The sequence below is a fragment of the Cantharellus anzutake genome, assembly GCF_015039405.1.
Source record: "Cantharellus anzutake strain C23 chromosome Unknown EI90scaffold_39, whole genome shotgun sequence".
NCBI classification, from domain to species: domain Eukaryota; kingdom Fungi; phylum Basidiomycota; class Agaricomycetes; order Cantharellales; family Hydnaceae; genus Cantharellus; species Cantharellus anzutake.
In genome coordinates, this window is record NW_024066989.1 from 669764 (window position 1) to 692982 (window position 23219).

The following is a 23219-nucleotide window of genomic DNA, read 5'->3' on the forward strand; positions in this document are numbered from 1 at the left end:
GCCATCAGCAAGTAAAAACGTTCAGAAAACTGTTTCGTCCTCCAATGCAAAGTCCCAAACCATGAAGCCGACGAGAGGACGATCACGTTCTCCACACGAGCACGAACATAGCGACGGTCGCTCCTCATTCGAGTCATCCCCTCCCCTCCCTACTATCAGACGATCAAGTGGTGAGTGTGGCGGCTTTTCCATCCATCCATCCATTCTTTCTTCCTTAACTTAGCTGGTCCTCTTGGTCCAGGAGCGTCAACAACACGGCCTCCCACATACAAACTAAATGGCCCCGATGTCCACCACTCAAATGGCTTCAACGGACTAAATTTTTTCCCTGCCAATCACCTCCAGAATCTTCCTCAAGGGGGTCCAGCCGACCTTCAGCATACGCTCGCTCAATTACTCGCGACGAATCCTTACCTGGCATCTCAACTAGCTCAGCTTCCATCTATTATGAATATAGGCATGGGAGCGAATCATCCTGCGTTAGGGGGATTCAGCGGATCATTCCCTCCTGCCGGCGCACCAGGGAATGCATTAGGTGGTTTACCCCCGTTCGCTGTTCCAGGTTTACACCCACTTTATTCGACTCCATTACTTGCGAATTTCCTTCATCATCAACTACAGCAACAGCAACAACAGCAACAACAGCAACAGCAACAGCAATCTGGCTCGAGTCCTAACCCCAGTGGCATTGCTGGCGTCGGACCGAATGTTGGCTTTCCAGCACAGCAGGGGCAGGCAGGAACTAGTGGTTTATCTTTACATTCTTTGATGGGAGATAGTTCGAGTACGACTTCGAACCTGATGAACGCCCTTGGAATCCCTCTCACCAATCTACCCGCCAATCAACAACGGCATCAACAACCATCAGCATCCCATCATGTTGCGACTGCTAGTACGCCCGGGTCTGTTACTTCAGGTGGAGGTACGCCATCTATTTGGCGTCCCCACACGAAACGCGATTCAGGAGAGAGAGACGACGACGACGAACCACTTCGATTTCCTGATCTTGCTCCTGGTGCTTCTACTTCTGGAACTGGTTCTAATGCGATTAACTCTTTGTCGTCGGCATCCACTGCGAGTCAAGGAACAACGTGGCTAGAATTCTTAAATGCCATAAGCAACAGCACAATCGTCCAATCTTCTACAAACGCACCTGATACAGTTCCCCCATCTTCGACGCATTCCTCATCGAACTTGAACCCCAACATAAACCCAAATCTCAACCCGAACCCGCTTAGAAGTTCTACACCGACCGTATCAACCTCATCGTTCTTACAACCTCCAGGTGCGGGAGCTTCTTCTGGCACGGGATTATCTAATCTGTCCAACCTGCCGGGGCTTAGCGGGTTGGGTTTGGGAGGTTTGGGGGGGTTTGGGTTTAGTCATTTAGGGAGCGGTGCAGGTGGGACGGGTGTGATGGGGATGGGATTGGGATTTGGAGGTGAAGATAGACCTCATAAGAGAATGAAAATCGACCCGGGATTGGGACAGTTAGATTTAGATGGTTCCTTTTATCAGCCTCCTCAATACCAACACCAGTCACCTCTGTATGGGGGACAAGGGCAGGTGCACGGAGGACAGCATCACCAATCCGTTCACCCTCACACCCATCCTCAACAAGCGCCTCCCCTACCTCCCCCACATCATGCTTCGCACCGTGAGAGAGGAGATACGAGGGAAAGTATGAGCGGTGCAAGTGTTTTGGCGAGTCCACCTGAGGCTGAGCTGGACGCTGAGGCTGATGGGAGTCAAGCAGGTGGGGAACATGCGGGCCATGCGAGGGGTGTCGGGGAGAGGTATGAGGCGAGTGAGTAGGCAATGCATGTTCTAGTTCGGGAGATGGAATAGGGTCAAGGGGATAGGAGCGTATTTATTGCACCTTTTCTGAGTGATGCGTGGCAAGTTTGCCTGCTTTTCAGTCTTTTCTTAGGGTCACTGATTGCGCGCTCTCTTATAGATCTCTTTCTGCTTTGTCTCTGTAACAGTGAGATTCCACATAGCTTGTTTTCTTGTATTTTGCCCAGCTAGTATCGTGTTCTTCCGTTCATTCGAGTTCGTGTTGTTCTGGCATTGTTTCAATCTTCGAGTTTGGGTTATCCGTCTGCTGGTTCCACGCTGCATAGTATTGGGCAATGTTGCTATTTGCGTAATTAGTGCTGGTGACTGTTTCGTTGCCTCTGCTCTCTTGTACTTGATCTGGAAGAATAGCCATTGGCGAATTGGATTTAATTTTGGGGGTCAAAGAGTGTCAGTGTGTGCTGAGGCCGCCGTCAGTCAAGTTAGCGCATTATCGCAATAGCGCCCTTCCTGATTTCGTCTCGAGGTTTGTTGGCTTAGAGCTAGGGGATGATGCGTTGGGGTTTAGTTAGATGATCATAGCGGGGCACGTTGCGGATCTCCAAATGCGTTCTGCGGACGCCTTTACCACAAAACCTCTCGCATTAATCATAGAATACGACTACTTGGGTTCGCTATTGAGCCTACACTCGCCACGCGAAGACGACAGGGGCAGTGCCAGGTGCATGGTACCAGGCTACAATTGTTATGAGGGTGCCCTCAAACTGGATGGCCGAGCTTGCATTTGGATCCGATGAAGTGACGATTTCTCACGGGGTGACGATGCGCAATTCACAACGCGCTTTCCCACGGAAAAAAAAACGAACCCCCTCTGTAAACAAACGCCTCGCAAGCTCGGCCAATAATGTTACGCAGTCATAGAGGTCGGGGGTCTGCTTAAGCTGGTAGGCAGGTGACCAGCTAGCATGATTGCCGACGCCTCGTCTCAAGTTAATAGTCTCAACTGCACCCATCATGTCAAGCGAAATAGACTTTACACCACTGCTTTCGTGTTCTCTGGCCTAGGAACGCCCCATTTTCGACGAGTCAATCACTCCATAATCACACGCGCCCCAAACAGCAATTGAGTTTGTCGGAAAACCGGCTCAAACTTCAAACGTCGGTCAATGTGCACGTGGGACTTGGAATGCGGGCTCGGCGACAGAGCTGATTCTCGCGGCTGGTGATACACTTGCCCATAGCTGCCATCACGATGTGTCGGGCGTGGAATCAGCCTCCCACTAAGTGTACAATGGCTTGGATTAAACCAGTGGCAACATGCGCTCAGCCCGTCTTGCACTGTGTGCCGTAATGACCTTTTAATGTTCATTTAGTCGTGGAAGGCGTCGTGACAAAGTTCGACTTTCTTGTGGATCGACAAATGTAGGACCAGTAGTGTCAAGGGGTGGAAGGCTCTAGGAATTGGGAGCCCTTTGAACCTGGGGAAACTTGACGACTGGAAAGACTACTGAAAGTTCTGAAGATTGCAGTTCGGCGAGTTGGCGGGTCACCGCGTGCGGGATGGTAAAGCGAGGTAGGCTGCTACCTTATCGATTCGTTCCGCTGCCCTTCCGACTGGCGTTTACGATTGAGTCCTGGTTCGCGCCGGGTTTGTACGGGTTGATCTGCATGATAAGCCCATCATGTAATTATGGCGAGTGGTAAACTAGATACAGAAAAACAAATAATAAAGAGTGCAATGTAGCGATTGTCATAAGTTCTCACTGGTATATCGGTAGAACACACCCCTGTCAATCGCTGGTACGGGTGAGAGCTGGGTTCGACTCCCAGGTGGGAAGCTTTTTGATGTCCAACAAACTTGTTCTTCAAAAGCATAACCTGCGTTGTGCAACAACATCCTTTTATGCCTTTCTTGAACCCCCCCAACTACTTGTGCTTTTGTCGTGCTGAAGCGAGACGAAAATTGTTCCCACTTTTTTTTTTTTCAAATTTCCAGATGATTTAGGATACAAATATGCATTTGAGCACTTCTCCAGTGCCAACGGCATCTGCAGTACTGACACTTCCTGTGATGTCTCAGTGAAGTAGTAGGTTTGCTACGAGACATGAGCTCTTTTCGGCAAGACGCCCCCATTTCGCCTCGACTGGCCGATTTGAGAAACCATGAGGCTGACGTAAGCAGGTGACTTTCAGCCCCTCACCTAACAAACGGTGCAGAGGTTTGCAAACAGCCTGCCACAGCCTGCCCCAAGTAGAGTACGTAACACCTAGTTTTTCAGATCGTTGACGCCTGATTACAACGCTTTAGTGTCAGCGCACACGATGGAGAATCCGGACGCAAACGTTGGGCTAGCCAGCGCGGATGCTGATCAAGCCAAGGTCGCATCCGGCCAGCCGCCCTTGGCTCCGCCTGAGCACGCTGTCATTCACGCCCTCGTTGAGACTCAGCATACCCATTATCCTCCCCATCCAGGCAATCATATACCGTTTCTCAGTGTTGAAGAAGCGGCTGATCAGTCCACACTCCCACAAGCCGATGATGGCAATGTTCAAGACGCTGGATTCCCATCGCATCCTCCTCCACCCCCTCCCCCGGCCAAATCGCGAAGGAACAAGCACCCTGATGAAGAAGGAAAGCCAAAGATGAAGCGGATCTTTCAGGCGTGTAGTAAGTGCCGCGAACGTAAAGCCAAGGTTAGTCTTAGATGTTTATTGTTCGTCATTTGCTCATGCAAGATCTATGTGTTGTGTGTACAGTGTGATGGAATGCGTCCAACGTGCTCTAGTTGTATCACTAGGGGTCTACAATGTGAATACGCCTCTGAGCGTAAAATGAGAGGTCCAAGCAAGAAGCGTCTACGTGAAGACGGCACGGTGCCTCCACCCAAACGTCGTAAGCCTGCTCAAGGTGCCGAAGCAGGCCAGAATCCCGATGGTACTCAAGTGCCAGATCCTTACGTAGGGATGCAGGATCCTTCGGTCCCCCCTGGTTATGTCGTGGATCACTACGAAGACCCAAGTCATTTTGGCTTCCAAGCGCCATACCCTGGACAACCCTACCCCTCCGGTCCTGACGGTCAGCATCTCGGATATTCTGCAATGCCCCCACCACCCGACGGTCCTCCTGGGCCCATCGATATGAACGGTGCTGCGTATCCGGGTCAGCCGCAGTACGACCCTGCCGTCTATGGTCATCCTCCCACATATCCACCTCAATATCAGGCGTATGCGTACCCACCTGATGGCTCTGTGGCATTCCAACAAGGACCTGTCTCTCCTGGGCGTGCTGCAGGTCAGGAGCGCCCACCTGAGGCGTCATCCTCTCAGCCAGCCTCAGCTCCAAACCCAGCTAATCCTCCTTTCCCCTCCCGTGAAGATTTCGCCGTGATAATGGATCGATATCTCAATTCCCTTTCACGCAAAAATCGCGAGAAGGCTCTGCTTACTCAGGCAGTGTACAACGACGTTCTTACTCTTCTTAAGGCTGGAAAGGCTGCAGAGGAGTTTCCAGATGGGACGACAACAGAGACGGATGGAAACACTGTCCCTGTCGGTGATCAACACGTAGATATTGACCCCTCACTCGACACGCCACAATTCCGTTTCTGGGTCCGGAAGATGTTTGCGCTGCAGCATATGAACGATGTCGAAGTGGTAACTCATAATGGAAAACCCGTGGCGGTTCAGGAGCAGTTGTACGAAATCTTAACCCATTGTCACATTCAGACGAATCATGGAGGACGTGACAAGACGGCTCATATGGTCAATGAGCATTATGTAAGCCCTCCTACTCTTCAACGTCATTGTATTCTCATCCTTGTGCTCAGAGTTGGATCCCGAAGGTCTTCATTGAGACGTTCGTAAAGTCGTGCCCTGGTTGTCCGCGCAGGTTCAAGAAAGTGGAGGCGGCTGGTTCCAAAAGTCCCCACACTCTTCAAGTCGAAGCTCCAGTTGTCCCCGATGAATCTGCGCCAACAGAACACGTTGAGATAGCAAATGCGGAGCCCGTCACACACATTGAAAGCGGGGAGGTTTTTCAACAAGTCGGCGTCGCCTCGGAAAGCGAGCCTGCCGCACATCCTACCGTGCAAGTTAAGCAGGAGCGGAAAGGGAAGTCCCGGGCGAAAGCAACTTGATTTTCTGGAGTCTGTCCTCGTACCTCGCGTCTCGTTCAGCTCGCCCTCGGACTATTGTTCTTGAGATGATCATGACTGCCTTTCGATTCTTTCTCATTATTGTTATCTCTTTCCGATTTGCCTCAGCGGTATTCGAAAAGTAATCGATACAGTGTATTATTCTCGCCTGCATCTGTGTACTACCTCCTAGATGACTGCAATGGTTATCTTCTTGCCCTGACTCCATCTGTCGCGGCAGCCATCATGACGTAACTTGACTGCAGCTGGATTTTGTCTGTGCTGCATTGACACTGTCGGAGTGGAACCGGTAGATTTGGATTTCGCATGTAATTAAGACTTTGCATGCCCGGCGAGGGCTTCAACCCACAAACGTCTCAACCAGACTCGTACCCAGTTGTCGGTTTAGAATTTTGGTCGTATACATCAAGCACCTGCTGAAATGGTCGGTGTGCATGGTACTATAGGGTTGCTAGAGACTGGAACAACCTTAGCAACCTGTCAAAATTTCCAGCCACTTTGCTGGTTGACAAACTGGCCCCACGTCGCGGCCAATGCACGCTTCTACACATGCCGTGTTTCCAAAAGGGGCAAAGCCAATTCGAGGGAAGTGTCAGGCCCCCGAGCCAGCTAGTCACCGTTCATGCGACACCATGCACGGACCCTTGGGCTTGGCCGGATTGCACTGCTTGACTGAACAAACTCGGGTAGCATTCTCAAGTGCTCCTAGGGGGATCAAGCTTTGTCATTTTCGGTTGGTCCGCACTCATCCGTCACCATCAGGCACCCAGATTTGGCTCGATCACTGCACAGCATTCAAATGACACGCTATGGCTATTGGAAGAATAGCAGGCATTTGCCACGTCGGCCTCAGTTGTATTACATGCATGCATGGATTACACTTGGGAGTTAGGACCCCTGCCTACTCATGAGTCCTAGCTCAATCGAAACAAACAGATGGTCCCTTCCCCCACACGCATTGTAAAAAGGAGCCCGGAAGCTAGGCATACAGTTTCGTGTACGGACAGGAGCATGGGCTCCGGATCGAGGATCCAAATAGGGTTAGGATCCGTATATTCGAAAGGGAACTCAAACTCGTTTTGGAATACGCGAATATCATTCGATATCGCTTGTCCGAATATCGTCCTCTTCGGGAGATCAACATCATAATGGAATAGAACGTCGTCAGGGAAAAGCCAAACCCCAGGTTGGGCATGCCGTGAGGGGCGACCATGGTGCGTGTTGTGCTCCCGGACAATTGAGGATTGACGTACAATGACGGGGGATGTGAACCCTCCCACTTGGCCAGAATTTCTAGGAGGGAGATCAAGGATGAAGAGTACAAAGTGATTTCCGCTCTCCTTCTCCAGTTGCAGCGCATGCAGAGTGGATGAAAACGGCGCTGACATCCTTGACCCAGTTACCCTGGTGACATATCCCCTTTCCTTTTGAAAATCAAGATCAAAGAATTCCGGCTCGAAGTCCCACTGCCGGATAGGGAGTGATGTGCTTCCAAAACGACCAATGATGTTGTATCTGCAGAGCTTCCACCCGCGGAGGATATATAAACCACCGTCAAAGATCCATAAAAAATGATCCTTTGGGAAAAAGTTAAGATCGCATGAGGAATGAAAAGTGATTTAAGACACACATCCGCATCCAGATCGAGTGAGAACCAAGCATCATTCGCCCAGTCCCAGACAACGAAACGAGGCCAATACGGGATTACGACATATGTTCCGTCAAAATACCCTAGACCTGCATATCTGTACCCTTGATCCTCATCACCAAATATCTGCGGGATGGCCAAGCCTCCAACTTTGACAAATCTCATACCAGGACCATCAGAATTCTGAACACATTCCAGACGGACTACATCGTGAGCCCAACTGTTAGAAGACGACGGTGAGCGAATCATGCAGATAGTCCCATGAATAAGAACACACGACATACAATGCGGGATGTCGGTCAAGATTGCAACGGACGGAGAATGTTATGTGGCTCCTGTGACCGTGTTCCGCGTCGAATTGAAAATCGAACCCACCGGAATCTGATGAAGGCAGCGTGAAACGTGCCACGGGATCCAAGACTTTCTCGGTGCTGGTGTCCTTCAGGTCCCAGCAAAGCAGCTCGCACGCGCTGCCTTTAGCCTTCCCTAGACCAACGACATACCGTCCACCAGGAAGGCACCTGAGGTACCGTGAGGGAAGGCCGCCCAATTGGGATTCGCGTTCGCGAGAGACTTCGATCGTTCCGCGCAACAAGTTAGCACGAAAGCGATATGGATGGAGTGAGAAATTTCGGAGATCTTTCATTGACATTTCGTCGAGAGGGATGGGCGCAGTCAATACGGATTCCTGTGTCATAAGCCGGCGCGCTTCACGGTTCCATATGTAGCGATCGTTCATGAGTATGTCATACAGCCATTTCGATGTCTCCCAACAAGACAGAATGTCAGTACAAGACGCGCGACATACATCTGACGGTGTAGGAGAGATACCATTGATAGCTTAAGAATGCCTAAGGGCTGAAGCCAACCGGTAACTAGATGCCAGACATCCAAAGGGACTTTTGACACAGCGTGTCCCGATTGTGAAGCACCCAGCTCTTCGGACATCGATTTCGAAGACGAGGATGAGTGGCAAGAGACACCGGCCCAATATGCTACAGACGCTGATGCCGAGGTCGCTGGAGTCTGGCGTGAGCCGATTGCAATAAGTGTTGATCGACCTTGGTAGCTTCCGCATATATATTGGTGTTTATTGACACGAAGTGCTTCTGAGAGTGTCTGCTTTTGTCGCGAACGAATGCATCTTCCCTGCATTCCGAGTCCAAATGATGTACAATGTAACGGTGCCCTTGGATGATCGAGACCTTGTTCCGAACATTCGCACTTGGAACAGCTGAGTTCGGTGTGTCGTTCCAGCAGACTCGACGATGATAACGGACGGTGTGGATCTGGAAGATTCGGATGCTCCGTAGTGTTCAGGAACAAGAGGGGCTCCATGCTTTCAGCATATCACGGATCTATATTAGCGGTTGGGCCATCTCATTTGACATGTCCAATCCTGGGTTCATGTGCATCCCTGTTTGCTACATCAATGGTACTTGGCCAGAATTCCCTTGCGTTCCAAAGCTTTCCTGCCAACCATTCGATCGTGAACCTTCAGAGGCCGACTACTATGAACCCTTGCTGTGGAAAACGGGAGCTAAGGGTATATCGGAAATCCTGTGCTCGGAAAAATTCCCGAGTCTTGAAAGTCATGGGCTGCAAGGTACTCTCATAAAATCCCTTCCTGAGTATCGGTTTGGAAGCGATATTGTCTGGCTAATAAGTTCAAGCCAATCACGTCGACTGACCTGAACAAGCATACAAAATTGGTCTTCAAAGTTTTCCTTTCCACTATTGAAAGTACATCTCCAAGACCTTTTATCTCACTGGGCGTGCGGGCTCAGTCCTTTCCAGCACATCGTGTATCAGACGTACTTACAAGCCAATATACTGCACCGTGATATTCACGGGAACCACCTCATGTGGAACGTTATGACCTGTTAATTGGGGCACTGATTGATTGGGATTTTGCCAGCTTTCGTCCTTTGGAGGATCTCGAGCAAACTGCTTTTGCAGCGAACGTCGCATTCCTTGCTGTCGATCTGCTACAGGATGACTTGCTTCCTCTGTCGCAATCTGGAATCATGCTTTAGCGGATTATCGTTATGAAATTCGGGGGCTAGGTGAGTTGATAGTCGTGTCGGATTGGACCTTTATTAGCGAAAGGCCGTAACGGTGCATGGCGTCGCTCGGAGACATAATAGTTGTCACACTCCAGAATCAGCATTCAAATAAGGGATTCCAACACACTATGGCTATTGGAAGAATACTATAATATATCACGGGATTGGACACACCTAGAAATGGGACAAATGCCCATAACTGCCTCATATCTCCTCCTTCACCGACCATTCTTTGCCATTATGTGCAGAGGAATCACATGTATGTAACTGTCCAAAAAAATCCCGGAGTTTTATATGAGTGTTGTGGTGTTTGACATATAACTATCGGGCCATTGTCTCCGAAACCGTCATTCTGCTATGCTCCTGCCCCTGTAGCTCACGAGTCTACCTTACACCCTTCCGTAAAATGATTGGAGTCGATTCTAAAAGCTCTCAAGAAATCTTCTTCGCATTTTTGGAAAGTTCTATTGCTTGTCAGCGCTGTCAGGACCAGAATTACCAACAGTGAGTGACCCTGAAAATGCGATGTTATAAACCTTGCCAGATCCCCCCAAAATTTCCGTCCATTTCTTTCTCTGACACTATGGGACCTTCCTCTGACATTGAAGAGCGAATATCATGTGCCCTAGCTGATTTGCAGAGTAAGAAGATTCAGAGTCTATGGAAATCCGAACCCTGTCGCGGATGAAGAGGGAGTCGAGTATATGTATGGAAATACACCCGCGATTTCCCGAGACCTCCTCCACCAGTTGTGCATTGGAAAGGCAACAGCCAGATATCAAATGAGGAGCTAGAGGCAGCGGAGGTGCTGGCGCGGGGCTTCTGATAGCACTGTCCAACGATGTGGTGACGGAAATTCCCGGCACGTTTTTGAGCTCGCAACACAAAACTTTTCTTCAGCCACCACAACTCAAAGAATATCTCCAGTATTTTTCCAGTAGATACAGGTGATACAGAGCTCTCGCTCAAAAAAATATAACGACTCGATTCTGAGGTCTGTAGCCGGAAATATAATAAAAATTTGCTTATGTGTCCCACTTCTGGGTTAGCAACAGTAGCAGGCATTTGCCACGTCGGCCTCAGTTGTAGTTGTATTACATGCATGCATGGATTACACTTGGGAGTTAGGACCTCTGCCTACTCATGAGTCCTAGCTCAATCGAAACAAACAAATGGTCCCTTCCCCCACATGAATTGTAAAAAGGAGCCCGGAAGCTAAGCACACAGTTTCGCGTACGGACAGGGGCAGGGGCTCCGGAGGGAGGTTCCAAAAAGAGTTACGATCCTTATACTTCAAAGGGAACTCAAACTTGTTTGGGAATACGCGGGTATCATTCGATATCGCTTGTCCGAATACCGCCCTCTTCGGGAGATCAACATCATAATGGAATAGAACGTCGTCAGGGAAAAGCCAGACCCCAGGTTGGGCATGCCGTGAGGGGCGACCATGGTGCGTGTTGTGCTCCCGGACAATCGAGGATTGACGTACAAGGACGGGGGATGTGAACCCTCCCACTGGGCCTGAATTTCTAGGAGGGAGATCAAGGATGAAGAGTACAAATTGATTTCCGCTCTCCTTCTCCAGTTGCAGCGCATGCAGAGTGGATGAAAACGGCGCTGACATCCTTGACCCAGTCACCCTGGTGATAGATCCCCTTTCCTTTTGAAAATCAAGATCAAAGAATTCGGGCTCGAAGTCCCACTGTCGGATAGGGAGTGATGTGCTTCCAAAACGACCAATGATGTTGTATCTGCAGAGCTTCCACCCGCGGAGGATATATAAATCATCGTCAAAGATCCATAAGAAATGATCCTTTGGGAGAAAGTTAAGATCGCATGGGGAATGAAAAGTGATTTCAGACACACATCCGCATCCAGATCGAGTGAGAACCAAGCATCATTCGCGCAGTCCCAGACAACGAAACGAGGCCAATACGGGATTACGACATATGTTCCGTCAAAATACCCTAGACCTGCATATCTGGTCCTTTGATCCTTATCACCAAATATCTGCGAGGTGGTCAAGCCCCCAACTTTGACAAATCTCATAACAGGACCATCAGAATTCTGAACACATTCCAGGCGAACTACATCGTGAGTCCAACTGTTAGAAGACGACGGTGAGCGAATCATGCGGGTAGTCCCATGAATAAAAACACATGACATACGATGTGTGAAGTCGGCCAACACTGCAAAGGACGGAGAATGTTATGTAGCTCCTATGACCGTGTTCCACGCCGAATTGAAAATAGCACCCATTGAGATTTGATGAAGGCAACATGAAACGTGCCACGGGATTCAAGACCCTCTCGGTTCTAGTGTCCTTCAGGTCCCAGCAAAGCAGCTCGCACGCGCTGCCTTCAGCCTTCCCTAGACCAACGACATACCGTCCACCAGGAAGACACCTGGAGTTCCGTAAGGAAGGGCCACCCAATTCGAATTCGCGTTCGCGAGAGATTTCGATCGTTCCGCGCAACAAGTTAGCACGAAAGCGATATGGATGGAGTGAGAAATTTCGGAGATCTTTCATTGACATTTCGTCAAGAGGAATGGGTGCGGTCAATACGGATTCCTGTGTCATAAGGCGGCGCGCTTCGCGGTTCCATATGTAGCGATCGTTCATGAGTATGTCATACAGCCATTTCGATGTCTCCCAACAAGACAGAATGTCAGTACAGAACGTGCGGCACACATCTGACGGTGTGGGAGAGATACCATTGATAGCTTAAGGAGGCCCAAAGGCTCAAGCCAAGCGGTAACCAGGTGCCAGACATCCAAAGGGACTTTTGACACAGCCTGTCCCGATTGCGAAGCACCCAGCTCATTGTCTTCGGACATCGATTTCGAAAACGGGAACGAGCGGCAAGAGACACCAACCCAAGATGTTACAGACACCAATGCCGAGGTCACTGGAGTCTGGGGTGATAGGGGTCGGCTTCCACATATATATTGGTGTTTATTGACACCGAAAGTGTCCGTCGTCCGCTTTTGTCGCGAACGAATGTTCCTTCCCTGCATTTCGAGAAAAGATTTGTAATGGATGATCGAGACCTTGTTCCAAACATTCGCACTTGGAACAGCCGAGTTCAGTGTGTCACCATGTTCCAGCAGACTCGACGATGATAACGGACGGTGTGGATCTGGAAGACACAGATGCTCCGTAGTGTTCAGGAACAAGAGAGGTTGACCCATGCTTTCAGCATATCGTAGATCCATGGCCATCTCATCCATTTCTCGCCTGGGCTCCCCGGGCGATGTACGTCCGTATTTGCTGCACCAATCAGAACCCTTGATACTTGGCTAGAATGCCCTTGCGTTCTAAGCTTTCCTACCAACCATTCGGTCGAGCCTTCGAGGCTGACCACTATTGTTTGCTGTGGAGAACGGGAGTCAAGGGTATATCGGAAAAATTCCGGAGTCTTGAACGTCATGGGCTGCAAGGTACTCTCACGAAATCCCATCCTAAGTATCGGTTTGGAAGTGATATTTGGAGGTATCGTCTGGCTAATAAGTTCAAGCCAACCACGTCGATGAACAGTTTTCCTTTCCAGTATTCGAAAGTACATCTCCAAAACCTTTTATCTCACTTGGCATGCGGCTGAGCCCCCCCCCCCCCCCAGCACACCACATACCAGGCATACTTACAAGGAAGCCAGTATGGGGCGCCGTGATATGCACGGGGATACCTCATGTGGAACATTGTGGACAGGTGACCTGTTGGGGCACTGATTGATTGACATTTCACCGGTTCTCATCTTTTGGAGGATCCCGAGCAAACTATTCCTTGCCGTCGATCTGCTACAGGATGACTTGCTTCTTCGTTCTTACTGTCGCGATCCGGAATCATTCTTAGCGGATTATCGGTATGAAGGCGCACATTCAGGGGCTAGGTGAGTTGATAGTCGTGTCGGACTGGACCTTTATTAGTGAAAGGCCGTGACGGTGGCGTCGCTCGGAGACATAACAGTTGTCCCCAATCTATTATCCAAAGACCATGACACATCAACAAACGGAACCGACGCAACAAGTCAAATTATATACATACGTTGGCTATTGAATATTTACAATGATTCAAATTGCCCTGTACATACTTCTCGTACGTGATGCGACCGCCCAAAGTCTCGTCGTCGAAACTTCTGAAGCCGGAGAGGTTGAATCCAAGTAGTATCAAGTAGGACCGCATCGGTGTTCGGTTCCCAATTAAGAATTTCCTTCGAGGGCGAACGTCAGGACATTGTAGATTAGGAGAAAACGATCCTGATCTCGACTGTTGAACTGGAACACGTTTAGCATGGTGGATGTCGTGAGCATATGGCTGAGTGAATTTGAAATCGGGGTCTCGAGCTTCCCACGGTATCAAGTTGAAGAGACGCATGAGTTGGATAGGATCTGATCATACATTTCCTCCTGGAACTGGTGGCTTTTTGAGATGCATTCGGCTACTTTTTGTAAAACAAGAGGCGGTTATTCCGAACGGAAATCTGCAAAGCCGACTCGAATATGGCTCTCTTTTTGACGGTTTTGACATGGGTTCTACTGGTGTAGCAGGAAGTCCAGGTGTCAAGGAAGGAGACACTGGTCTAGGTACGCGCATTTGACTCGGCATAGAATTGATCTTTATATTCTTGGTGTATGGTGGTATGTGTTTTTTGACATTAGGAGAGGAGAGCGGCCCGATCCTGTTCAGAGTTTCAATAGCAGAAAGTTAATGGACAAAGAAGAGGTTGAGGGTTGGGAGCGCTAGGCTCATTGTTCTGTAGTCTGGGACAGACGAAGCAGGTAGCCCGTGCCACATGTAAAAATGCCTGAGGGAGAAGAGGCAGGAAAATTTCCAGGGCAGGCGGCCCCCTGGAAGTTGAAACACGCTCGGACTATTTGGTCGATCGGAGAGCTGAAGATCCCAGCCAAGCGTCAGGGTACCCCAGCCACTGTTTGACCAAAAACGTATTGGCTGACTCATCAGACTCGTAACCAAATGTTAGTGGCTGTTTATCGTGTCGTGTCAGCGATAAACAATCACAAACATCTGAGTTCAGTGAGTTGCGCATCGATCAACGGTCTTAGTTGTGGCTTGGGGTTGATTTGGGTTGGTTGGATCTAGCTGACCATGCAAGGTGACATGATTCTGATTTGACACCCTTCGCACCCATCGTGATTACACTGGATATGCCGTCTGTGTATGATCTAATCGGTGCGTTGGCTAATTTCATGCAGGACTGCCCCCCGGGCTCTCGTCGCGGCAGCTGTCCATGGACTTCCACGGACATGGTTCTGTGTCATATCAAGTGTGCATAATATGGATGGAACAGTATCGATTCACAGATTATATCTACGTTCAGAAAATGGATTACATGCCCTGTGGGCGAAGGCAAGGAATATATGAGAAACATGATACACAAGTCACAACTAGCACGAAATTATAACACAGTACAATGTCTATACTAACAGAGGCTGGTAACCTGCCTAAGTACAATGCGCCAATAACAAATAAGTATTTGGAGAGGCAGCAAAAAGTGAGATTGGGAGCATATCATCAACCAGGTAACGTGAATAAGCGTAAGAATTGGAAGGTGCAAGCTGGCATCTTTCCCGAGTCATGAGCGGATGGGATATGAAACACAAGGTCCATGAAGCGATGTACACGGAAACGTGAGGCATCTGTCGAAAGCACAATCCCGAAAAGAGCCGACATGCCAAATTCAACTGGAGCCAGCACCTCGACCATCCATCAGCATCTCCTTCAACCATTGAACCTTCTCCTCACCCCTTCGACATCGTGCCCTGAGTTCATCACGCTCCTTCTGAAGTTCGGCCACTTGAGCCTCGAGCGAGCGGACATATTCCAACTTTCGCTGCCGACTCCTACGTGCCGCAATAGTATTCAGTCGTCGCTTGCGGGCTTCGGGGGAATCAGCCGCTGGGACGATGCTTCCGTCCTCCGCAGTGATCAAATACTGTTGGTCGTCAGATTCCACAGATCCACCCCTAACCATCCTGTCGTCCGAGTCACCCTCATACAATTGATTATGCTGCGGCAACAGAGAGGGAGTTTGCGCCTGGAGAGGGGTGGAGTCAATATCGGATGTGATGCTGCCTCTTTCCTGCGGAGTCAGAGAGGAGCCTTTGCGTGTGAAGGGCTTAGGAGGAGGTATATAGTGGGCTGGGGTGTTGATCAGAGTCATGCTATTCACAGAGTTGCGTGAATACCCAGTGGCCTCTTTCCGCAACTTCCTAGAGGGTTCCACGAAAGCTCCCATTCCAGGTAATTCGCGAGATCCACATGCGTCGACCTGGGGGGAGAGGGATCTCCTGTATAGAGAACCAAGATGACCAGTGGGCTGCAATGTGCGCGGGGAGACAGGAATGTTATCAGGTATTGCAGAGTGGTAGTTGGGCGGCTCAGTCATATTGTTGGCATCTCTGCGAGGTGGCGAGGAAGTTGGGTGAGATAGGGGCCCAACGATGTTATCGATATCCATAAACTTAGAGTTGCGAGCAGGCTTTCGTGGGGCAAGGACCGGCGACAACTGCAGAGATGAATTTTTCAGAGCGTCTGCGCAGATATGGGGGAGAGGGCCGGGTGTTCAGTAAAGTGCCACGGACTGGATGTTGGGAGGAACTGGTCCTTTATACATTATCAAGGCTGCATTGATCGGGCAGAGCGACGGAAGATCAGTTGAACGGAATTGATTCTTGATAACGGAGTCGCTTAATCGAACGCTGTGCCACCAGAAATTGTCTCAACACAATATTCTTTTGCCTTGCAAGCTGTGGTTAAGCTCCTAAGTTATCCTGGGGGAGGGTGCGCTGCATAGCCCAAGCCCTAGGCTGGAAAAGCAGAAGTGCGAGTTCTGTACAGACGGTGCGACGAACTTGCAGGAGATTCTGACCCGAAGGCGCACGCAAGAAGGATGGAGCGTGAGAAATGCACAGCCCAAGCGCCGATCAGCTGTGATAATCTAAACCAGATTGACTAGATATGAATCAATAACACGGAGCAGTGTGCGAAGATCGGAGCGCCAATAGTCCCAGTGCCGTAGAGCGTGTCGTCCCAATTTAGCCGGGGACGTTTGTGGAGGACAGGTTGTCCAAATAATCAGAATAAGTGCTCGGGAATGAGTATCACAATCGTGATGATCAGTTGGTGGTTATAAGCTTGAGGATACTCAAGGGCTCAAGTCGAGCAGGCACTTGGCTGGATCCCCTAGGTAATGTGTTTCCGCTTCAACTCAGAATTGTGTTCCACATCTGTCCTTGCCCTATCTTATATTAATTGCAAGGCATCGAAATGGTTTTGCCTCGCACTAGGCAACTGGGATTTTAATGCCACACACAGTTTAAAAGGTGCAGGAATGCGAGATGATGGGGAAGCCGGACCCGTTAAAGAGAAGCCAGGCCTCGTTGTCACGGCAGTGCGGCTCTTTACACCGTAGCGTACATGAGATACATGATGAGTTTTCTGGTTTGATCCTCGAGTCCGATGATGTCAGGTGAAGCCGGGATGCTCGTGACCATATATTGTCGGGTGTTGACGTCGACCGACCTTCTAACTTTGGGACACTCAACGAATGAGCTCGTCAATGTCCGCTGTCTTTCGCTTTGTTTACTTCCTAGTATTATAGGCTGAGAGATGCACATTGGATCTTTAGACGAGACCATCGAAACCTCAGTCCATTCTGAAGAGCGCTTGTGCCCAAGACGAGCTCAATCGGATTCCACGCCGCCGTCTTCCAATAACAGCCGAACACGTTCACTTAAATCGCGACCTAATTACCCTGACTCGTGTCTCACAGACTGTGAGGCCATATTTCTGGTGTGGCGTCCGGTGGTACTTCCAACGCGTCAAGCCATATCAGAACATGCCGACACAAACGACCCTTCCCCGAATTGTTTCACGGACCAAGGTGCATTCTCTGCCCTTTCTCTATACACAAGTGTTTTTGTTTGACCTATTGAATGCCTAGAACGCCAGAAATCCTTATTCTTCTCCCGTTAACTTGTCAGGAAACAGCTCGATCTCTTCCTCCTCCACCCTCGTCGATCCCCCATTGACAAAGAAAGTGCCTAAGGAGTTGCCGGGCATGAAAGAACCTCCTTTAAAGCGGCCGAGAGCTTCGTCATCCGTGCCGTCTACTGGACTCAAGAAGCCCAAACCTCCATCCAGGCACTCAACACAGTCCCAAACCGTCATGCAGGCAAGGCCACCGAAGGACTTTTTAGCTAAAAGAATCAGAGCCGAGTCGTCAGATTCAGTACTTGATAACGCATCCTTCAACACCCCAAATCCAAGGGCACGAAAGCATGCCCGCCGCGCGTCACCTTTCACCCCATCGAAATCCACGGAAGTTCCCTTCATGACATTAGGAAATCGTCAATTATCTACGCCTAGACGAATGTCGCCTCCAGTGATCGACCTTACGGTCTCGTCTTCTCCTGAAAGCCCATCGGAAGATCCAATGCTACTGATTGGTCGCACCACTCGGAATGGAAAGGGGCATGATGTCGGGGAATCGTTCGGTGTTAGTGTTGGCGAACGCCATCGTCCACGGAACCCCTTCACTCCCCTATTGAAGGAACTGAAAAGGGAGTCTCCGTCACCTTCTCTAGTCTCTTCTCGGCTATCGAATGCCCCACCTCCAAAGGATTCATCCGGAAACCACTCTGACGCAGGAAGCAATGAACAGAATGATGCTGACGTTGGCTATCTAGATGAGAACTATGGCTTCATCGGCGATGTTTTCGAGGTTCCCACACATCGAGGCTCTCCTAGTCCTGAAACACTGTATGAGCGCAGTTTCACGAAGCTCGGCCAGCGCAAGCCCACCCCACGCCGCCTTGTTCTAGAAGGCGAGGGAGATTTATCTGCTATGGCCAAAACTATCTATTACGAGCATGATGACGATCAAGTCGAGGCGCCTTCTCCTTCACCAACCTCCAGACGACGAAACCGTGCTCGTTCCTCCCCTGACGCCGTGACTCGAGGCTCACCCCGCTCATACCCTCGTATTTTGGATGGTTTGAATGAGGATGTACAAAATCAGGACAGCAATGATATCGAGCAGCGGCCCGTCGACGAGGCGGAATCAGATAAGTCCGGGTATGTCCATGATCCCATAGGTTTTGAAGTCCTCGAAGAAGAAACACCGGACAACAGTGAAGAAAGTGCTCATGATCGGAAGGAGAGACCTGATCAGGAGAAATCACCTCTGATCCCTCCACCTCCCTCTTCCACGCCTCCCTTGCTGGGGGATCGGTCGCGGGTTCAGGCTCCTACCAAGGAAGAAGACGAGGATGACCCTTGGGGAAAATCCCTCGACGAGAGGCAGCCAGAACTGGAAGCAACAATCACGGCACGCTTTGATCCTTCGGAAGAATCCCCAGTTAGCCAAGTACGCTTCAGCCGCGGTCTTGAAAATAGGTTTCGCGGTAACCAGATACCATTTTCGTCCTCACCGATACAATCAGTCTCAACTCAGATGGATTCTCCTAGTTTTGATCGCATTCAAGTTGAACAAACAGTAACATACGATTCTATGGAAGACGATAGCACCCTCGATTCCCTCATTCTTCAAAGTCAACATTTTGGCGAGAAAATATCTGAGTCGCACCAGACACCGAGCCCCCCAAAGGAGAATGTCATATCTCAACAGCCTAAACAAATAGTCCAAACTCCTTCATCTCCACGGCTTCGTGCAGCTCAGGTCCGAAGCGAAACTCCCCGTGTCGATCGTATACCGGCCGGTTCACCGTCACCATCTCTCCCGCTGGTTCCTATTACATACCCAGAATTTAGACCTCGTGTCGTGGATAACTCGACTGGTGCCTTCAAGATCCCAAGCATACGAATAGGAGATCATGATGTGGAGCTGGAAGATGGAACTGAGGGAGAGGGAGAGGAGCAAGATGACACCCCCATTGTCGAGGTGTCCAGTCTGGATCCTAAAGCAGCGGCGCGGGCGGCTATGATTCTAAAGATGGTATGCAATGAGAGCCCTACATTCTCACTTTCTTGGGACTGAGTCCCTCCTCCCCCAGCACCATGATTACGTCCTGGAAGATCAACAAGGTCTAACAAAAGGCCACCTTGGGAGAGCTCGAAGTCGTCAACGCACCTCTCCACGTTATTCTCCGTATGGGACCTCACGGTCTAGATCAAGATCACGGCCCCGTTCACAGGATCCTAATTCATCCATGGTATCTCTACCTGAACTCCTTCAAGAGGCCGAGGAAGAGGTACTGAGTCTAAGCATGACCATGAGTCCCAAGAAGTCTAAACCGACTTTGCCGCGCACTTATTATCCTGGTTCGAAACAATCACGAGGATCCAAATCCTCGTCCGTTCCACCCCGGCTTCTCGGCCCGCCAAAAGGTTGGTGCAAAGATGACTGGAAGAACATGGAACGTGCATTTGTTAAAGAACGCAAGATCATAGCTGGGCGCAACGGGTTTGAGTCGAGCAGCCAAGTAGCTCCCATGGATGTTGACCTCGGTGATGTCGTCGATCGATTTGTCTCGAGCAATGAGTTTTCTGCACGAATTCGTGTTGGACCGGATTTTGAACGGTACGAATCATCAAGATGCTTTCTTTCCTAACTTGCATTGAATGCTTTTGTTAAGGGAGACTTTACTGCTTCGCGCCGCTGCTCTCCAGAGACGTCTTATGAAACCTATTACCAATAACCGATATGAGACGCCAATAACCCTTTCAAGCCTCAAGGTCCCTGAGACGCCGTCAACGTTCGGAGATGACTTTGACTATGACCGTTCATCACCACAAAGCTCACTAAAGCGCTCCACCTCAGTTCAATCTTTGCCACCTTCTCTTCAAGCGCCGCATTATGCACATTTGCACAATGAGGCTGGCGCGTCTCGTAATGCCACAAGAGGTGGTCATCCTCTACCGTCGTTGCCCCCATCGCGAAATGTCTCAAAGAGCACACCAATTGCAGCTCCCACTATCGCGGAGGAGCGGGAGCCAGCTTCGCCTTCCATTACGTCGCGCCTTCTTGACTATGTGGGATTTAAGCGAAGTTCTGCCACACCTCACCCTTCAAACCCAGGGATTCAAGTATCATCGGATGGCTTTAAAGTGCCCAGGGAGCCGGTGTTCCTGCCCACCCCTGCGAGTCTTAGCACCGGTCCCCAAATGGTGCAGGTGCAATACAATGGACCCATCACGCTACCGGAACCTCTCAGGAGAGCGTCAAATGCCCCGATGAGGGATCCTTCTGTCCGACTTTCCAAAGAGTATGAGGAGTATCCCGAATTGCGACATATTGATCCTCCACCTCCAAGTACGACATCGCCTCCTGGTATCCGTCTCCGCAGCGTTGGCTCTAGTGGATCCGTCAAAGACCTTGTGAAAGGATTTGAGGATCTTACGCAGAAGTCTGAAGACCAAGTGAGGAGCACCCCCAGGCTGCCCCGAGGAGCGTCCTTACCGATTCTAGTCGGCCGACCCCGAGCAACGAGTACCTCGCAATTTTCCGTCAAGTCGTCCTCGTCTACCGAGTGGACTGGGAGTTTTGATATGAACAATTCATTTGATCAACCTGGTAACTCGAGCATTGAAGATACATTCGACCAATCGCGAGAGAGGCGAGATGAGCCGCTGAACCTCCCCGCCTCATCGAAGAGAGCATCCGATGAAGACGCTTTACCGATTCCTAAGCAGAAGCGCGTACCCGAAACCGCACCACCCAAGAAGCGACTATCATTCCTTTCATCTTGGATTTCATCTTGATGGCCTGCCGGTACATCTTGTTTCTTTGCCTTTTATTGACATCGTTCCTTTATCTGTTCCAATTTTGTGTATCATTGTTACAATAATGGATCATAGCTGCATAGGAATTCAGCTTCCGTAGTTTATAGCGGGAATCGAATCCGGTTCTTGTCAGTCAACTATCTCAGTCTCAGCGTAATCGACTTTCAAATCTCGGCCCCGGCGTCTACCATAGGGGTGTACAGCCCATGCTGTTCGCCAAGGATATAGGTGAGTGTCATGCGTTCGAAAATGCCAGTTGGGCCGCCATCGTCCAGTTCCAGCTAATCAAATATTTCAGAGATCGCTCAATGTTTATGGATGAATTAGAGATGTACTCACCAGGGATATCGCATCTTCAAGGCTAAAATGAGAAGGACATCAGAACCGTCTAGCAGCCTCAAAAAGAAATGTGGAAGTGCTGACAGATGTGCTTGACCCACACTCATGCCCTGGAAGCCACTGTATTCTACTGAAACAATGTGCACATGAAATTGGTCTAGAAAATGAATAAATGCTCAAAATCAACAAGTCCATCATTTGTCGAGGGGACTCAGCTCACAGTATGATGGCTGATAATGAATGTAGAATCGAAGTCCTCCTTTTGGGACGCCCCATTTCTCCGATGCCACCCGTGTAGCTTCCTGCCTTATGCGTTCTAGCATAGGCACATGTTCCTTGCGCAAATCACGAAGGGATCGAATGAGAGCCGACCTTGCAATCGCCAAGAGATAGAGCGATCCAAGGCTTTTACGATCCCATTTCATGTCCGGGAGAAGTACAAATCCATGGATAGGAGAAGGATCTTCGAACAAGATATCCTCGGTTTCGGTTATATGGTCTAGTATATTTTGAACCCTATGTGGGAAATGATCCATCAGATCAGTCGGGCCTGGACTCCTTATGTGCACCAGGGTGATTACCATTGTGTTCGGGATTTTGGAAATGCATCAATAAAGGGTTTCGTCACCTTCTCATATAATTTAGGCGTCTCGCTGATCATAGCATGTTTCTGAGAGCTATACTAGGCGCATGAATGGTACCAGGCTTGGTAAGTGACGAAGGGTTCATCGTTGGCCCCTACCTTGCGGATGTGCACGTCGGTGGCTGGGGAGATTACACTGATCTTGACGTCTGCATCCAAATATGTCCCGTCGGCACTCCTTATCCATCCTAACATCCAGGCGTACTAATTCTATCATGGGCTATTGGAGCTGTGTTACTGGAAACGGACTCACGATGTCGTTGACTTCTGTTAACTGAATTTTCGAAATTGTAGGAATGATTGAAGATGCATTGTTTGGATCAAAGGCCGTCTTCTGCAAGCTGACGATTGACTGTACGGGCTCGCTGTCAGGATTTGACGATGGCAACTTGCCAAGAAGAGAGATTGACTTGAAGACGGTATCTTCAAATGTATCGGCGCATCAAGAGAGAAAATTCAAGGCATATCGGCGGCAATCCACAATACCGTCGTTGAGCACCCTAGTCAGCGTGAATTGTTTCAAGTGTTCCAACTCAAAAGCGCCCATCGTCTAAAGTCCGGAACCTTCCGAGAGAATCTGCTTATAAATTGCTTTTTTCAAGCCAATCTTTCTTTCACCTCTTCCTAGTGCCTCTGGGCCCGCGCTACCATCCAAGTTGAAGCTGGGATACGGAAATCCAGCCTTCTCCGGTTTCATGATTTGGTGTGTTAAAATCGCCCCTTCTTTCCTCTTTCCTATCGACGTCTCCCATGATGAGGGACCATAACCTGGTCCGTCCGTGTTTCTGAGTAGAGGCTTAAGACACCT

The 23219-nt window shown here is 49.7% G+C and overlaps 11 protein-coding genes and 1 non-coding gene across 12 annotated transcripts; 4 read left to right on the plus strand and 8 right to left on the minus strand.

The window, feature by feature from the left end:
* The first annotated feature begins 27 nt into the window (after positions 1 to 27).
* On the plus strand, positions 28 to 2244 carry EI90DRAFT_3066996 (uncharacterized protein). Its single transcript, XM_039060986.1, has 3 exons — positions 28 to 170; positions 242 to 1898; positions 1958 to 2244. Exons 1-2 carry the CDS (start codon positions 62 to 64, stop codon positions 1813 to 1815), a joined length of 1683 nt encoding a protein of 560 aa, XP_038913775.1. The 5' UTR covers positions 28 to 61; the 3' UTR covers positions 1816 to 1898; positions 1958 to 2244.
* Positions 2245 to 2649: 405 nt separating this feature from the next.
* EI90DRAFT_3066997 (uncharacterized protein) lies at positions 2650 to 3248 on the minus strand. The gene has a single exon (XM_039060987.1). The coding sequence runs from the start codon at positions 3164 to 3166 to the stop codon at positions 2888 to 2890; it is 279 nt and encodes a 92-aa protein (XP_038913776.1). The 5' UTR covers positions 3167 to 3248; the 3' UTR covers positions 2650 to 2887.
* A 306-nt stretch (positions 3249 to 3554) lies between these two features.
* On the plus strand, positions 3555 to 3635 carry EI90DRAFT_t172. The gene has a single exon. It is a non-coding gene; the product is annotated as a tRNA-Asp (tRNA).
* Positions 3636 to 4594: 959 nt separating this feature from the next.
* EI90DRAFT_3067000 (uncharacterized protein) lies at positions 4595 to 6084 on the plus strand. The gene is made up of 2 exons (XM_039060988.1): positions 4595 to 5574; positions 5625 to 6084. Exons 1-2 carry the CDS (start codon positions 4630 to 4632, stop codon positions 5931 to 5933), a joined length of 1254 nt encoding a protein of 417 aa, XP_038913777.1. The 5' UTR covers positions 4595 to 4629; the 3' UTR covers positions 5934 to 6084.
* Positions 6085 to 6777: 693 nt separating this feature from the next.
* Positions 6778 to 7699, minus strand: EI90DRAFT_3067004 (uncharacterized protein; the record flags this gene model as incomplete). Its single annotated transcript, XM_039060989.1, has 1 exon — positions 6778 to 7699. A coding segment is annotated over exon 1 (469 nt), but the record flags the coding sequence as incomplete, so codon positions are not given.
* Positions 7571 to 9074, minus strand: EI90DRAFT_1683464 (uncharacterized protein). The gene is made up of 3 exons (XM_039052034.1): positions 8431 to 9074; positions 7975 to 8365; positions 7571 to 7819 (listed from the first exon to the last, which is right to left on the minus strand). Exons 1-3 carry the CDS (start codon positions 8935 to 8937, stop codon positions 7803 to 7805), a joined length of 915 nt encoding a protein of 304 aa, XP_038913779.1. The 5' UTR covers positions 8938 to 9074; the 3' UTR covers positions 7571 to 7802.
* Positions 9075 to 10721: 1647 nt separating this feature from the next.
* Positions 10722 to 11654, minus strand: EI90DRAFT_3067010 (uncharacterized protein; the record flags this gene model as incomplete). The annotated part of the gene is made up of 1 exon (XM_039060990.1): positions 10722 to 11654. A coding segment is annotated over exon 1 (469 nt), but the record flags the coding sequence as incomplete, so codon positions are not given.
* Positions 11035 to 12560, minus strand: EI90DRAFT_1683257 (uncharacterized protein). Its single transcript, XM_039052033.1, has 2 exons — positions 11834 to 12560; positions 11035 to 11769 (listed from the first exon to the last, which is right to left on the minus strand). The coding sequence occupies exons 1-2, from the start codon at positions 12286 to 12288 to the stop codon at positions 11301 to 11303; spliced, it is 924 nt and encodes a 307-aa protein (XP_038913781.1). The 5' UTR covers positions 12289 to 12560; the 3' UTR covers positions 11035 to 11300.
* EI90DRAFT_3067012 (uncharacterized protein) lies at positions 12209 to 13068 on the minus strand. The gene has a single exon (XM_039060991.1). The coding sequence runs from the start codon at positions 12894 to 12896 to the stop codon at positions 12285 to 12287; it is 612 nt and encodes a 203-aa protein (XP_038913782.1). The 5' UTR covers positions 12897 to 13068; the 3' UTR covers positions 12209 to 12284.
* Positions 13069 to 15364: 2296 nt separating this feature from the next.
* On the minus strand, positions 15365 to 16221 carry EI90DRAFT_3290863 (uncharacterized protein; the record flags this gene model as incomplete). The annotated part of the gene is made up of 1 exon (XM_039067246.1): positions 15365 to 16221. The coding sequence occupies exon 1, from the start codon at positions 16142 to 16144 to the stop codon at positions 15365 to 15367; it is 780 nt and encodes a 259-aa protein (XP_038913783.1). The 5' UTR covers positions 16145 to 16221.
* A 1303-nt stretch (positions 16222 to 17524) lies between these two features.
* EI90DRAFT_3126802 (uncharacterized protein) lies at positions 17525 to 21408 on the plus strand (the record flags this gene model as incomplete). The annotated part of the gene is made up of 4 exons (XM_039063948.1): positions 17525 to 17569; positions 17630 to 19642; positions 19701 to 20227; positions 20283 to 21408. 4 exons carry the CDS (start codon positions 17525 to 17527, stop codon positions 21406 to 21408), a joined length of 3711 nt encoding a protein of 1236 aa, XP_038913784.1.
* On the minus strand, positions 21358 to 22971 carry EI90DRAFT_2998419 (scavenger mRNA decapping enzyme). Its single transcript, XM_039056261.1, has 8 exons — positions 22898 to 22971; positions 22665 to 22834; positions 22511 to 22615; positions 22350 to 22450; positions 21989 to 22284; positions 21853 to 21925; positions 21769 to 21790; positions 21358 to 21710 (listed from the first exon to the last, which is right to left on the minus strand). The coding sequence occupies exons 1-8, from the start codon at positions 22956 to 22958 to the stop codon at positions 21594 to 21596; spliced, it is 945 nt and encodes a 314-aa protein (XP_038913785.1). The 5' UTR covers positions 22959 to 22971; the 3' UTR covers positions 21358 to 21593.
* Positions 22972 to 23219: the final 248 nt, after the last annotated feature.